Here is a 17,688-nt window from a genome sequence, read left to right as displayed (position 1 = left end):
TTTAAAATTTAAGCTACATATTAAACTTTTTTTAAAATATATTTTATTATTTTAAATAAATAAATGAAAAAAAAAATATTAAAAAAAAGACATTTTAGAGGTATAAATTCACAGTATTTTTTCTAGGTCAATAAAAATAAAAATAAATATTTATATTTTCAATTTTTTTTCATGATTTATTTGTTGACTTTTTTAAAATACACAAAAAAAAATTGAGAAAAAGTTCCAACCTTTCTATAGTGATAGGAAACAAAAAAAAATTTTTAATCCGTAAGAGTGTTATTATATAACACCTGACTTTAATAATTGAAATAAAAATTTTCTTGCAAAAAAACGACCATTAGAAAAAAAAGTCATTTTTTCGAAATTTTTAAAAAATGTTAAAAAAAATTTTACATAATTCTGGAAGGGACTTTAGAGGGTTACATGATACATCAAGAAGATAAATATAAAATTTCAAATAAATCGATTCATTAGAACTCGATATATACTTTCAACTGTATTAAAAAAAAAAAAAATAGTAAAACAGTTGACCCTACAAGTCATCCCTGCAACTTCCCGTTAATTTTAAATGCTAAGTGCGCTAAAATTCAGCTATAACGACGTTTTTGAACTCTTCGAGCTCCAAAATAGAATTATTACATATTTTTGAGCTCTTTGAGCTTAAAAATCTAGTTTTTTTTTACAGTAAAACACTTTTTTGAATACATTCGATGTGCAATTTTTAAATGCTTGGCGGCAATTAGCGTGATTAAGAGAGCTTCACAGAAATTCTCAAAAAAAAGACTGATCTGATGAAGAATTGAAAAATGATCTAAAAATTACTTTTATTTAAATTTTCAAAATCTAATAAAATATCTCACAAAAAAATCATCCGAAATTAATGTACTTAGTTCGTCGGTTCATTTAGCAATATTAGTATTTTTTTTTTCATTATAGATGTAGAATGGTAATTTTTAGATTTAAGTTCTTTTATTTTATTGTTTTATTGCACCTTTGTACTTGGCAGTAAGTATTTTTTTTGGAAAAGGTTGTGAATAAAGGGATCAAGAAAAATTCCCAAATGAACAGATGTCTAGCTGAGAGATCTTAGAAAATATTTTTATACATGGGAACGTAAGTATGGATTTGTCTCGAGACAAAAATGTATGTTACAAGTACCGATAGTGTAAGAGCGAAGTATGACCAATACGGGGGTGATAAACCCAGGTGGCAAGTAAAGAACTAATTGCATGGGACTCGAGCAGGCAGTTCCTAACTAACTTTGATGAAAGACAGACCTGCTCTGTCCTTTTATCTCTGCAATTTTACTTTAAGTAAATACTCACTTAAATTTCAACCACCCCGTGATTCCTTAATAATAACATCTTAATTAATCTTAGTATTCTATCCTAAAATCCGATACTACATACATCATAATTCATAATAAATAAATAATTTAGATAGTAGTTCTCACTTTACCCACAAAACGAAAGGTTACATTTACTAATTTAACTGATTTAACCGCAGTTAATTGAGATTGACTAGTTGACCGACGAACTAATTAACCAAGTTAAACTTTACAACTGGTTTAGTCATTAAAATTGTACTGCACTAATTTTCTTGTCTATCTATTACAACAAGTAAAGACTTTTGATTTACCTCTACAATAATAATTTCTTAATAAATTTTGTTAAAAAAAAAAAAATCAATATATCCGTTTGACTGATTGATGGAAGTAAATGTTTTATATATGTTTGTGATTGGACCAATCTTCTGTAGTTGGCGTGTTTATACATATTTCATTTGGCAATGTTGACCATAAGAGTGGAATAAAAGATATGGGTATAGTATAGTAGCTCTTCGGCCCCCGTGAGACATCGACGGATGATTTGTGAGTAGAAACAATAAGCACCCCTTGCAATATTCATCACAAGATCTCAGGGTTGTATGAGCTGAAACTTGCCTTCATAGCACGTTTTTGTGTCTCGTCGTGAGAAGGAAACAACAGAGATCAGATACGCGGAGGGTCAGAGCGTAGAACAGAGACAGTGAAATCGTTAAAAACATAAGAAAAAAAATAGATATATATATATATACGGACGAATACGACAGAAAAAGTGATGTCTGGCTAAAAGTTTGATGGGTTACCAAGAGCCCTTGGGAGAAGTGCCGCTGGTTACATTGCCAGGCACCTCGCGTGGTAACAACGTACGACTTCTAAAGGATTTTGGGATTCTATCAAACCGGACAATGCAATAATACGCTGCTTCAATTCTTGCTATGGCTAGAAAACTAAAAAAGTGAAATAAACATATGTGGAAAGTGGCCAGTCACAGCTTGGCTTTTCTCATGGGATTGCGCTCTGCCGGCAAGCTTAAAAAATACACGCGTATGTTATGCTAACGAGTTTGCAATCACATAACATATAAAATATATAGATCGAAGTTGGAGATTTTTTCAGCTCTGCTTGTATTTTTGTCTCAATTGCAAAAGATTACGAAATAGACGATTTTTGTTTCAAATTAAAACCAAAATTATAAAAAGGGAGTTTTGTTAGATGGCACATTTATTGGTGAAGGATATTAAGGTAGTTGTCGTGGTTAAGGCATAGCGTCAGAAAATTCTAAACTTTTGTATACCTACACTGATAGAAGGATTTGTTTATAGTTAAAAATATTTGTTAATATTTAACAAATCATTTATTAGAAGCCATTTGTTAGTCCTTAACAAATATTTCTTAGTATTTAAAAAGATTTATTAATATTTAATAAATGAATATCAGATTTATTAAATAAAAACAAATCATTTTGAATACCAAGAAATATTTATTTAATATTAAAAAGTGGTCTCTAATAAATAATTTGTTAACTAATAACAAATATTATTTAATACAAATAAATCCTTCTATCAGTGTATTAAGGACATAATGATACAATTACCCTAAAAATTTGAAGTTAAAAGTTTATTTGAAATTAAAAGTCGATTGACCACCTATAACCCGAGATGAATTCTCTTGATATCTTTCAAAATATCTATAATTAAGAAATTACACTGTATCTCGTCACCTAATGATATTTTTAAAGATATAAGCTCATCTTAATGTTACCCTTATCGAGACCTTTCATTTGAATACCCACATGAATTTTTTATATATTTTATATATATCACAAATATCAGAAATATCATATACATAAAATATGTAAAAAATGCATGTAAGTACTCAAATAAAAGGTCTCGATGAGGGTGTCATCAGGATGAGCTTATATCTTTAAAAATATTAATCATTGAATCATTACATTGTATCTTGTCACCTAATGATAATATTAAAGATTTAAGGTAATTGTCGTGGTTAAGGCATACCGTCAGAAAATTCTTAATTTTTGTATACTTATTAAGGAAATGATGATACAATCACCCTAAAAATTTGAAATCGATTGACCATCTATAACCCGAGATGAATTCAATTAAAAATTGGATATTTAATATTGATTGCATACGCTCTCCGCAGTTCTGTACCAGTTTCTTAGTTATAAAAAAAAAAAAAAACTAATTGTCAGAAACTTTCAAAAAACTGGCAGTCTTTTATTGTATTTGTTGTGAGTTTAAAAAAAAAAAAAAAAAAAAAATTTTGACCGTCTAATTATTGATTTATAAATAACGGATTGAAGTTCAACAATTCATGAAAAAGTACATATCTACGGAGTCGGACAGAAACAATTGTATGGGCTGCATTGTCACGGGTTCAGTCTTGCATAAAAATTATGAATTACTTAGCTACAAGCTCATATACTTTTGTGACGCGTATAATCTATTACTTTTTGACAATATTGTACTATGACAACTACCTAAATTGTCGCAAGTGGTTTGAAATATTTAAAAAAACTAAATTAATTAATTACTTTTTTTTTTTCCGTACATAAACTTTTAAATCCTGAAAATTTTCAGAATGTACATAATTATTTACTTACACAAATAAAATGATAATGTAATAAAAAAAAAAATAAATAAATAAAAGCAATAAAAATTCAATTTTTGACAATTCTCAAAATTTTTAAAAATCTGAAGCAACCCCCTGAAAATTTCTTATCAAAACTCGAAAAAAAATAACAAATGCATATTTCGAGTAACAAAATTTATTATAATTTCTTTACAATAAAGTAAATTTTTCACCATGATGTAATAAATTAGGACAAATCCTTTAAAACGTAGGAAGATGTAATAAACGAGAAACAATGAAAAGTAAGAAAGACTCATAAAAATATGAAACTCAATTTAATTCCAACAATCTCCAACCCCTTAGAAGTTATCGAAATGTTGAGAGAGGCGAGCTGTGTAGAGGAAGAGGAAGCATCAGTTAAAACGTGAACCTAGAAATGGAATATAGGAGTGAGATGTCGTTACCATCTCAAAAAGGGGGTTATACTCCCTGGGGCGCGCGACTGACCCGACATCCTGCAGAATCCAGCCACTCATATTGCCAATTACCAACTCTGCAACCCTCTCAGTTGCTCAGCTCTGACTTTAGGATCATTCCAAACACTTTCTACAATACTAGTTGTATTAATATTGTCCAGTGGTTACTTATATCGCATTTCTCATACACCTTATACCTCATTCTGCTGGTGATATATTGTTCTCGAGATTTCCCTGCAAATAGTTCAAAAATTTTTTGTTTTTACCGCAATCCTGTTGATATTTTTTTCTGACCGTAAGCCAACAAATTATACTTTGAAAAAATAAAAAATTGTAAGTACACTTAAATTTAATAAAAATATAAAATTCTACGACTAAATTTCAGTTATAAACAAAAAAAATGTTTAAATCTGCTTACAAATCACCGCTAAACAAAACTCTATTACGCTTTCATTCACTTAACAGTTAACAGTCGTTTCCGGAGGTATAGAATTTCAGTTTACTGATTGCCTAAAAGCACTCCGGAAACGAATGGGCAGAAAGAGTTGATATATTTACATATGGATAAGGGAAGGGGAGCTAAAGTACAGTTTTCGGAGTTATAACTTAATTACTCGATGTGTTGATTCATTAGGGACCTCTTAAATTCCATGAGTTTCGAAATTTGGTTGCGTGGCTTCAAACTATCTTTTAAAAATAAACATAAATTGAAGAATCCATCGAAATTGCTATTAAAATAATATAAAAGTTGGCATAAAGCTCACGTACATCATAACTTGATAACGGCTCATATAAAATACTAAAACCAAAATTATTTACCTTCAATATATAAGTAGCTATTGCACCAGCGAAGGAATTTAATATTTATTGATAAATAACGAAGTAGAGGAGATAAAAGAAAAAAACTAAAAAATGAGGCTTTTTTCACAGTTTTTAGTCCTAAAAAATAGTAAAAATACAAATTTTGATTTGATTGTAGTTGATGCAATAGCTGCTACTATGTAGAATAAGTAGTTTTAATTTAATTAAGATCGGGTGTGTGGTTCCGGAAATATCATGTATGTCAACCAGAAAAATATATTTCTGAGATAAACGCGTTTAAAGTTTTTTTAATTTAAAAAAACAAAATCTTACCTATCCCTTAAATTCCTTCAGCCTCTTCAAAAATTTTATTTTCTTTCACTCGAACATCTACATAATCATCGTAAAATAGTTACAGTGGTCCGATCACTTAGAAATTTTACCACAACAATTTTACCACTGTTAGATGTATGTACTTTCAAAAAATGTAAAAAATAGTTATTTTCGATATATATGTGCAAAGGTAGGGATTTTGACGGCTTGAAGTGACGTCACAAGTTTGAGGCTATGGACGCATTATTATCAAGACCGAGTTATTTATCCGAACGAGCGTAGCGAGTCCGGATATCGTACGAGGTCTTGATGAGGATGTATCCATAGCTTCAAACTTGTGCCTTCACTTCAAGTTTGTCAGGGTCTCTACTTTTGAGCATAAAGTATCGAACATAATTTTTTGTCATATCAATTGCGCAAGTTGGTTTTGAGAGAACAGTCAAGAATGTTCAATTACTGTTTATTTTATTTAAAGGCACAAGAATTATGTCACACGAGATTAAATAGCGATGGATTAAACGCACGTATATGTTGAAGTTATTTACAAGATTCAACTGTCGCTAAGATTCTTTTTGCGATTTTTACTCTACCCAGCAGACGTTTGTCAAATTAAGAGATAATTCGACTCATCTATAGCGTATTTTAGCGTAGTCATGCAGAAATGTAGAGACAGATAGAGAGAGAGAAGTTACTTTTCGATACTAATGCGAGGTAAATTAACTAAACTATAGATTTCCAGAAATCGTATTCTTTGCACCCTCTGTGTGTTGCTCGAAAATCCAACTTTCGCGGTTGATATGTCAAAAAAAATTTTTTTTTTTAAAGTTATAAACCGGAACGATTCTTCAAGAGCATGTAAAACAGGGAATATTTAAATTTTAAACAAAATACTGGGATGCTTTTTGACCAAGTAATTATTGAATAAAAAATCATGAGACTTGCCAGAAGTACACTGAAAAAAAAGTTTTTTTCCTCCTAGTAAACTTTTCCCTGAGGTTAAAAAAAAAGTATTCTTAAAATAAGAATACCAAAGTTTACTACCCATAGGAATAAGTTTACTGGATATAAAAAAACTTGGTATTCTTGATATTAAAATACTAAAATCAATATGGCCGACTTAACCTCGCTTGGTCGACACGAATCTTCACGATAGATAATTATGAAATAACTTACTTATATAATTCTTTATTTATAAATAATCTATCACACTAAAATTAATAAACACGGACAATAGTATATTAAGCCTTTCTTTCCTTATTTTCAATTCTTATTGTTGTCAAAAAATTGCAATTTCTTGCTAATAGCATTATTTTACTAATGAGTTATTAATAATATTACTATTATAAAAATTGATTATGAGGAAAGAATGTATTACTAAAATGAGTTATAAATTTGAAATAACAACAAGTAATTTAATATATTTTCTATTTAATTTAATTTTTTATTTCTTTATTAGTTTTAATTGTTATTCATATTATAAATAGTAAAGATAAAAAACTTTAATTAAAATGCGGTGGTTACTTCTAAAAACAATGACGCAATATTATATAATTTTTATCAGCTTTTGATGTAAGACTTAGTGGTTTAAAATTTAATAAATTATCATAGCTCATAATAGAACAAACTGGCATCATAGCTGTAACTTCATAAACATGTCCATGTTCTCGGAATATCGTTCTAAGTCTTTGATAAATAAAATGGCGTATCATTTCTAGTAAAAATAAATTTAATAAGTCCAAAAACTGGTTCATTATTATTTTCATTCGTACATAGCACCATGTTCGGCTTATAAGTACTACCATTTTTGGTTACCCAATTAACCGTGTGTATAGTAGTATTTATAAAATTCGGTTGTTGATTCAAGCTGTCGTTGAATATTATTGGCAAATCACTCAATTTACAAGATGACGAAGGCCCTTCTTCAAAAATAGGAGCAATATTCATTGCATAAAGTTGGCTGGCAAATTTCAATTGATGTTTAGTAACAATTGTTTGAGCAACATTTTTTTACAGTTACTCACAGAAGCTGGCACTGTCGATTCTCTATGTTTTCCTTCAAACCGCATGCACCAAAAATTAATTGGAGGTCCACATTCTCTCAAAATTGTTGGCAAATGAGTAGAAATATGGTCTTTCGGTTTGAGTGACCTTTTGAGTACATGACGAACTAAGAAAGAATGTTCTTTCAATAGAACTCGTAACATCAAGTAACATTCAACCTGTACTGATGGAGAAGTAATTATATCAATGATTTGTCGAAGGAGAGAGTAAATCTTCCAAACTGGATCATCCTCAGGCACCAAATCCCCTACTAATAGACCAAAATGTCGAACAAATGTAAGCATTTCAGCAGCTGACATTCGTAGATGCTCATTTTTGTAGTCATTTTCATTTATTGGCAAAGGTATACTTGACTCTGTTTCGCCCCAACTATGATTATTCATCAACTGATTTAATTGCTGCAATGTAAAATATTTTTTTTCTGATATATAATATTTTATCATAGCTGCCATATCAAACACACAAATGCCTTCAAAGACATCGTGCATTATGTCAGTTGAATAGTTTTCAGTGACATGAAAATCGTTCAAACGGTGAAAAGCACTTTCTTCTTTGATACCAGTTGCAGAAACGTCATTTAGAAGTATATCTTTAGCGTATGAAATTTTAGTCCTCATGTAGACAGGGTCTTCAAGAGAAGCCATTGATCGTTGGTCCTTGTCCATTGTACAAAATCTACACGCATAATGAGCATTGAAGCTTTCAACGAAACCGAGTATTGAGTGAAGGCCCAAATTGTCACCCACAATTAAGCCCAATTTGAAATAAATTTGGGTTTTTCCGTGAGGTAAATCAAGCTCCAATCCATTTATTTCCAAGTCATTCAATTCATCGATAAGAAGTCTAAAAACAGCAGCATTTCCAAACTTCTCTCTGTCTTTGGAGTAAAAAAGAAGCGCGTAGAAGATCGTTTCTAATGAAGACTGATAATGTGGTGGAAAACAAGGCAATGTTATGTAACATCCACACAACTTGTTGCATCCTGAGTGGCTACCAAGTGCATTACCTGTTTCATAGTCATCGCAAAATAACATAATAGGAAAAACTTTTTTTGATTCAAAATTCTGTATCTTCCGTTTCCATAGTTTAGATTGCATAAAGTTTGATATTACCGATGTTTCTTCTTCCAGGTGCTGTACATACGTTAGAACTGTATCATATACCTCAGGCAGTTCAAAAATTTTTTTGAGCATGGTTTTGAGTGGAAATTGATAACCATATGCCTCCAAAGAAGACTTTTTTTTGGTACCGTCTAAGTTACGTTTACAATCTTGAGACTTTTGACCGATTAAAAATTTTTCTGCCTCAAAGTACAAATTTTTTTGTTTCAATATTTTTATGCGTTTATGTTCTGTATCGAGGTCAGTAAAAGCATTAGTAAATGAATCAAAAAGATCCGTGACAGATTTTAAATTTACCATCCCTGAAGATTCTGAATTTATATTAATCAATTGCTCTTTGATTGTGTTTAGACCAGTGGTAACTAATGATTTCGATGACGTAACAAACTCCTGAACTTGTTTGCGTGACACTGTAGGAGTTTTGTACATTTTAAGGCTAGTATTTAAGATATCTTCTTGCAAACTTTTAAAAACTTGTAGTTTTGTATTTATGTTTTGATTTTTATTTAACGACAGACTCTGTGTTGAATTTTTAATTAATTTTTCTTGTTTACTAGCTGATCCAGAAAGGCACACTTTTGACTTATTAACAGGAATTGAAGAAGCTCTAGTTTCAAATTTTTTGAGTTCCAAAACATGATTGTGCTCCTTAGTCCAGTGCCGTTGGAATGAACAGTAGTTGTTGTAAGATCTATTGCAAGAATTTTCACCACAAGTATATTTTTTATCTTCGTTATTAATATAATGAACAGAATCAAAATGATGCTTTAAAATATTTATTGCAAAATTTTGCTGACACAAAAAACAAACTGGCATTTTTATTAAAAAAACTTTAAAACAAATGAGAAGATAAGGACAATTAAAAATAATTTAAATTAATAATAAATAAGACTAAACTTTACAGTTATTCAAATCTGTTATAAAAGTACGGATACACGGCAATACTGGTCCGTCTTTCTCTCCTTTAATGCCATAAATTTTTTGTTGAAGAACCATCCAAGAATACTCTGATTCTTTTGGGTATGATAATTGAAAAGCGTAAAAACTTTTGAAAGCAATATCTACAGCTTCAAGAACTGACGCAAGCTGATAAGTAATGTTGTTAACGTGGACGTTATATGATTCTATTTTACTCATACCAACAACTGAAACAATCGGTTGTTCCGTTAAACCATAGTTTTTTAAATTATCTCTACGATTTTTTAATTCAGCTCTTAAATCTAATTCATCTTTAACGTGCAGTATAAATCCTTTTTGAACTTCGTCTTTACTCGGTCGCCATGGTGACAAAGTACCAGTTATACTTTGAAAAGGCCCAGGTGCAGGAAGTAAAAGTGGCAAGAGTTTCAAAATAGAAACTTTTTTAAGCTCTAAATAAATAATACACAAAAAATTAATTATTATTATCAACAATAAAATATGAGTTTAATAGATTTTTACCTGTAGAATTTAAATCCTCACTCTGGCTTAATGATGAAATTTTTTTTAAGAGAAGCTGTATTACTTCCGATTTTCTCTTTTTATTACTTGAATAAGAAACTAGTTGTTTTGCAAATAAATCGAAATTTAGAGATAAATTCAAGGTTTTCTTCGGATGGATGGTTAAGAAATCAATATCAATCTAGTAATAAAATTAATAAATTAAAAATATATAAAAAAGTAGTAATAAATACAATTGTATAAATCTTACCAATTGGGGACCATTGGTCACGTGTTTGAGGACTGTAAAGGACTCAATGTAATGATTCATAGAGGTATCAGCGAGTAAGTGTGAAATCCTTTTCTTAGATGTATCAGCCCACAACTTTTTCACTTCAGCCCAAGAGTCTATGTTTTCCTTCAGCCACTTGACTTTCTCTGCATACTCTTCATCTGTTAACTCTGACTTTAAGTCACTTGTGAAACCTAAATGCACAGACCCAGAAATTTCATTCCGTTTTCGTTTCGTAGCAGTTTTTTTCACAATAGCTCCACTAGCCAACAAATTAGCGCGATACCCATTATTGTATTTAGAGTGAAACTTTCCCTTTGGCAATATTTTTGATTTAGTAGCTTTGTCGTAACTATAGGGAATGTAATAAGTTTCCTTAACTTCCGTAGGAAAAAGATCGACGATCAATTGGCTTAGTTCCACAAAACGAGCTGGAGATATCCTGTAAATAATTAAATGTGTTATTAAAACAAATATTAAATAAAAGAACAAATTAACGACTCAAGTCTGTGAAAAAAAAAATGAAATTTGCAATAAAATAAAGAGGGATTTCTAAACAAAAAAAAAAAATTAAATTAAAATTGCTGAAAAACAATAAATCTTACACTAATTCAGGAGATGTACATATTTCAATGCTAATTATAAAATCTACCAAGTCGTTTCTAAAATCTTCCGGTAAATTTCTATGCGATTTATAATGACTTAGAATTGATAATCCAGTCGCCGAAGTTCTCAACACAGAAACAAGATCTGTGATGGGATTCCTAAGATCAACACTCAGATCTGCATTGTCGATTTTACTAAAATCAAAATTTTGAGATTCGATGGCGAAAGATTTCTCAATTTCAAGAGATAATGGAAAGCTTGAGTCATCGTCAACTAGAATAGTCAAAAAAAAAAAAAAAGGAAAGAAAAATACACGAGAATTAAAAAACAATGCATAATTAAAAAGTAATGAAACAAGTAGCTTTTTATAATTAACTAAATTATGAAAAGTCGATAAAACGAGTGAGTACCTGTCAAATCAAAATTAGCAATGTCAACTTCTGAAGTGCTTTGACGTCTATCAACATTCTCAACCACAACCTACAGAATAAATAAAAAGAAAGAAAATTTGTGATTCCGTTTAAAACACGCAAATAATTGTTATAAAAAAAAATTAATAAATAATCCTACAGGTTCTATTATTACTCCAAATTCTCTCTTCCATCTAGTTAAAAATTTAATCTGAGGACCTGTTTTTTTAATTAGTTTTTGAATTATTTCTTCGTTGAGATTTTTAAATGCAATTTCATCCACTTCTTCATCTACAATAGAAAAAAAACTATCCTTATTTTTTCACCTAAATGTCAATAATTATAAATTTTTTATCAAACGCCTAATTTCACAAAGAATTATAATATTATTAAAAAATGAGAAAAAGAGGTTAAACGATACACAATAAGTATGAAAAATAATAAATTTAATATTTATAATTATGATAGTTATAAATAAAATCATGGATTTGCTATTGTAAAAAAATTAAATAATTATTATAACTATACAATCAATAATTAATTGAACGATTAATTAAACAATATTTAGAAAATAATTACCTTCAAAGATTTGTTGGAGAGATGATAAATTCCACTCTGACAACTTCTCTTGTACCCAAGAATCCATGTAAGTAATGGAGTAAGGGGCAGTAATAATAATGATTAATACTTATATTTATAAATTATTTAATTAACATAAATAAATATTGAGATAAATAGACTCAGACACGAGGTAAACAAAAAACACGCGTACACTGTAGATTGGAGGGAAATGACAAAATAGTGGCGCCACCGTCACGGTTGCTATGGTAACATAGAATTTAGTTTTAGTCCTGTTAAAAAACTTGGTATTCTCAGATTTAAAATACCAGTTTTCTTAAATCTAAAATATTTAACTTGACTTTTACTTCGTACAAGAAAACTCGACTAAAAAAAACTCAGTATTCCTGGTATAAAAAAACTTTTTTTTCAGTGTATGGAAATAATAGTCCTTCGTAAATTGATTATTTTATTTTTAAATTTAATCATTGAAAAAAAAAAAAAAAAACAAAATGATAAATAGGTAGTGTTCACGCATAAAACTGCCTTATCTAAGGACCCATCAAATATTCAAGTAAATAAACTTTACTATAAAGAAACTACTAATAAGCGTACAGCCAATATAATCTTTGAGATTGATTTAATTTTTTGGTTATTCTTTGTTTTAGTTTAGATCACTTATAAGACACGTTAAGGTAGGACACTAATTATCAACAAAAAATTTTATTTACTATACTTTTATGTAGGCCGCAAAAGAGTGCCAAAAATAAATTATCCAGTTTAATTTTTTTAAGCAGTGTTCAGAGTATTTTCAGTTAGTCTGATAATCTCCTTCAGTGCTTTTTAAATGTGTTTCAAATAAACAAACCGGTGTATTCAATTGGTATTTCTGACATCAGACTCTACTACATGTTCTTAAATAATAAACGTCGAATTTATGTAATGTGCAGTCTCGATTGAAAAATTGTCCAATTCCTTAACAAAAATCTTGTCTGATTTTTTTCCTGTGTTTTGATAGTAAAAATGACTGTATTATGATGAAATAATTTTTCAATTTGAAAAACTGTATGAATATTCCACAAGTTTTTAAAATATTCATATATTTCTTAAGCAGCTTGCTGTTCCCTATTATTTCAGTACAAATAATATTTAACTTTGGACAAAAGTTGTTGGAGGTTGGATCGTATAGAGAGAGAGACTCATTCTTTCATTGTCGGATCGTGACAGAATTTTTATTGTATTTTTTCATTAACAATTCCCTGATGCAGCCCGAGGATGGGGCACTAGCAGCCCTCGGTCGAAAGTTGATAGCGGAGTTTTAGCGAGACTTTTGTTAATGTTCGGAATTAACGGAGTAAGGAGACTTTAAGTCATAAGGCCTCTTGGGAATCCACGCGAGATTCAACGCCAACTTTCACGATTCTTTATTTCTTTATCAACTCTACCTACCCCTGAACTCCACACTCCTTCGTTTTTTACTTTCGTCGTTGTTCTGCTTAAATAAACTACAGCACAAAAAAAGAGTATCAAAAAATCTAAATTCAAGAAAATATAACTTTAATTTTAGGATTGAGATTTAAACGGTAGAGCTTAATTTAACTGTTAGTTAATTAGCAACAAAAAGATACTTTATTCGGTGAATTATGATTATCAGTTAATAATTCATATCTGCATTTGGTAAATGCAGACGTGGCACGCGTTACGCATAATGTAACATGATTGTCTCATGTACGGTCAGACATACGATTATCGTAGTGGTTCGAGTATGTAAGGCCAAATGCAATGAACGTGTTTGTCGTATCGTTGCGTGTGTCATAGGGGATAGTATATAGGATCAACGCAAGGGATGAGACAGAGAAAATTAAGAGACAGAATATCGACTAGTGCTACTCTCATGTAACCAATCAACCGACTGTCGAGTCAAATCAACCTCTCTCATTTCTGTATAATAATAGTTACGGTCGTACTACTCAAGTATTGTTATATATAATATATATCCTGTGATATTATAGCAAGTGGTCATATATTAAGCACACAGAAAAAAAAATTTACTTGAAACAAGTAGATAATTTTGAAGAAATTTATTTTTTAATTTGGGTATCTTTATCGATGCACAGTAAAAAAATTTTCGTAAAATTTAACATAAAATTTTGTGTAGATGTTTTTTTTACATAAAATTTATGTTAATTCTACACAAACGGTTTGTATTGATCAATCCATCCATTTTTTAACACACTCAAGTGTTAATTCAAAGTAAAACTACACTTCTTTAATGTTACTGGCCAACCAACACAAAATTTATGTTAAAGAATTCTTCATATATAGTCACGTATGCCACACAAAATAGACATGTAAATGTGATAGCCTCAACGTCATTTTAATTTGGTGGATTTTGATTTGTGTCATTACGTAAAATACTTAAATGCAGCTAATAAATATACAATTGTAGTGTATAGCAATTCAAAACTAAGTAAATAAAGGGTAATTTATATTAAAACATCCGATAATAGAATTGTAACCTTAAAATTCATTACAAGGTTAATGTCCTTTCTAGTGTGAATCTAGAAGAAAGAATAAATTTTAAATTATGAGGAAATAAATAAAATAAGAAAAATTATAAATTTTATGATTATGAATCTAGCAGACATGTTGATTTTTTTTGGCAAATTATTTACAAGTTAAAAAATACTTAAAAAAAATTACACGAATAATTCTTCAAATTTTCTACAAGTGAAATTTTTTTAATTTTTGTAATAATTTTTTCATTAAAAAAAATTGTAAAAATTTTCAGATGTCAGCTAACTTAATTTTCATTTATTTTTTTGAATTAGACAAAAAAATAAATAATTGAAATTAATAAATTATTAGAAAATAAACTTACAGTTTTTTTAATTTTCTACATGTGCATTTTTCCTTTAATTCATTATTTTCAATTACTCATGTATTTTTTTTAATCACAAAATATATATATATTTAAATTATTAGTAAAACTCACATATTTGACAGCTGATCTGAGTAACACAAAGAAAAAGTTACAATCAACACTTTATTTGTGTTATGGATAACATTTAAGTGTGTAGAAATCCGAGAATCAGCCAATGAAAGTTTTAACATATTTTTGTGTTACTTTTAACACAGAATTATGTTGATTTCATCAATACAAACAGTATGTGTAGAATTAACATAAATTTTGTGTAAAAAAATCATCTACACAAAATTTTATGTTAAATTTTACGAAAATTTTTTTACTGTGTGTCAATAGTTAAAAAATGACATTATATTTTGTCAACTGACGATATTTTTAAAGATATAAGCTCATCCTGATGTTACACTCATCGAGACCTTTCATTTCGAAGTACCCACTCGAATTTTTAGATATTTTATATATATGATACTTGTAAAATATATAAAACTAGCTTTTACCCGCCCGCTTTGCTGAGCGCTTTATAGAATTGCATTCTCAGATCTAGACTTGAAATTTAATTGGAGTATTGTTTTGATTTGCACAGATTCCAAATGAGGATTAAAAGTTTTAGTTAAAGTCATTGCAAGTCTCATGAGTGAAGTTGAAACCTGTCTAGCTTCAAGTCCGAAAAATTTTTCTGTTATTTAAAATTTTCTCAGTGACATCAATTTTTTATAGAAAATAAATTTAACATGTTCTTTATAAATTCTATTTAAATAAGTAGCTAAATTTATTTTTTAGATATCTAGTGTTTGGAAAATGCATTTATTTTAATCTGTTACATTCCTTTGATCCTGCAATAAAAACAATTTATAAGTTATGTAATCAGCAAAAATAACATGTATGTAAAATTTTTAGTCCGTTGACTGAATTACTACATGTAATGTTAAGTTTTGGAAACCTTACAATGACTTTTTTCCCGCTACTATAGAGACGTTTGTTGTTAAGAAATTTTTAGTAAATGTTATTGAAACTCAATAGACATATATATATATATATATATATATATATATATATATATATATATATATATATATATATGGCCTAAATTTCATTTTTAAAAAATTCCTAGTTTATTAACAACAACATTTTAAGTAGATTTCATAGAAATCTAACTATTTTATTTCATAGAACCAATTATCATAACCAAACACACGATCAGCATATAAATATAAATTTTCAACACTCAGTTCACCAGTCATAATAAGCTTCTTTCTAAATTTTTTTTTAAATGACGTTAAATCAATCAAATATTTAGGTTATATAATAAAAACAAAAGAAAATCGTATTAAAAACAAATGAATGAAAAATAATGTGTCTTTTGTTTTTATTAGCGGGAAAAATGTATATACAAGTAAATCGTAAAAAAATGAGAAAGAGTTGATAAAATCCAAAAAATAAGTAGCCTATAACCATCTACAAAAAATTCTGCGTTGAATGGTAGCAGTCCTATCCCGATAACTTTAGCCGTTCTTGAGTTATAAATAGTGTAACTAATACGACTTTCATTTATGTATATAGATTTATGAAAAAATCATGTGGGTACTCAAATGAAAGGTCTCAATGAGTGTAACATCGGAACGATCTTATATCTTTAAAATGTCGATAATTAAGAAATTACATTGTATTTTCTCAACTGAGAATAACTTTTCATTGAAAAATTATAGATCGTTTTTCTACATTTCATTTCAAAACTAATAAAATTCTCTTTAATTTAACCTATAACGAATTTACTTTTCAACAATTACAATAAAAATTTAAAGAGCTGAATGTCATCTAAATCAGTTTCAGACAAGCACACAATACAACGCGGCTTGTGAACACGATTACTCTTACAATTCTTAATAAATCTTTATGAAACTTGGTAGACTTATACTGTACACAATTAGCTTGAATAAGTTCAAAAATGAGCTAAATCCATCAAATAGTTTAGAAATGGCAGCTATTTGAAATTTTCGAAGATGTAAAAAATCACGGGTTTGGTGACTTTTCTAAGGAATAATTTTTTATTGAGAAATAATAAGTACTTTTTTTGCATTTCATTTCAAAGCTTATGAAATTCTCTTTAATTTAACCTATAATAAATTTACTATTCAACAATCAAAACAAAAATTTAAGAACCTGAATGTCATCTAAATATTGTTATTAAAATCATGGATTATATGAAATTTTGAACTATTTGTTTTTTTCGTACAAATAAAAGATTCTCTAAAATGGAGTTAGACAATTTGCTAATTAGAATGTCGATATATGATATTAGTGAAATATATCACAAATTTATGTGGATACTTAATTTAAGTTAACTTTTTTTTTTCAGGGCAAGTTTAATTTTTATTTTAATACTCTGTACCGGTAGGTTCCTGCTACTATGTCGCCCCTTTTTTAATTTTTAAAATTTAAGGGTGCCACTGGAATTTTTGTCACGGTTTCCAGAACCGGTCCAAGCAATGAGAGATATCTAAGGGTCGAGAGAGATTATAATTAGGTTGACAAAAATAATAACAATTATTTTTTAATTTAGCTCCAAATTTATTCAACTGACTTTTACAATAGCCTTGAGTATTATCTCGCACACACACACTCTTATAAGATATCAAAAGTCTTAATCCTGACAGTACCCTCATATGGAGCGTCTATACTGCAGTTTCTATCATAGTGCCTTATTCCTGACGGTACCCTCTTATGAAGCGTCTATACTGCAGTTTTTAACTAAATCGCGCTGTCCAC

General features: G+C 29.0%; 2 protein-coding genes across 2 annotated transcripts; both read right to left on the bottom strand.

Annotated features, from left to right (window-relative positions):
- Positions 1 to 7,496: 7,496 nt before the first annotated feature.
- LOC123270854 lies at positions 7,497 to 8,624 on the bottom strand. The gene has a single exon (XM_044736999.1). It carries the CDS (start codon positions 8,622 to 8,624, stop codon positions 7,497 to 7,499), a length of 1,128 nt encoding a protein of 375 aa, XP_044592934.1.
- A 904-nt stretch (positions 8,625 to 9,528) lies between these two features.
- Positions 9,529 to 12,464, bottom strand: LOC123270609. The gene is made up of 7 exons (XM_044736737.1): positions 12,018 to 12,464; positions 11,599 to 11,729; positions 11,439 to 11,508; positions 11,028 to 11,301; positions 10,402 to 10,864; positions 10,152 to 10,332; positions 9,529 to 10,081 (listed from the first exon to the last, which is right to left on the bottom strand). The coding sequence occupies exons 1-7, from the start codon at positions 12,082 to 12,084 to the stop codon at positions 9,603 to 9,605; spliced, it is 1,665 nt and encodes a 554-aa protein (XP_044592672.1). The 5' UTR covers positions 12,085 to 12,464; the 3' UTR covers positions 9,529 to 9,602.
- Between the last annotated feature and the right edge of the window lie 5,224 nt (positions 12,465 to 17,688).

Source organism: Cotesia glomerata, linkage group LG8 (genome assembly GCF_020080835.1).
Source record: "Cotesia glomerata isolate CgM1 linkage group LG8, MPM_Cglom_v2.3, whole genome shotgun sequence".
NCBI lineage: Eukaryota > Metazoa > Arthropoda > Insecta > Hymenoptera > Braconidae > Cotesia > Cotesia glomerata.
This window is presented reverse-complemented; position numbering and strand designations above follow the sequence as displayed.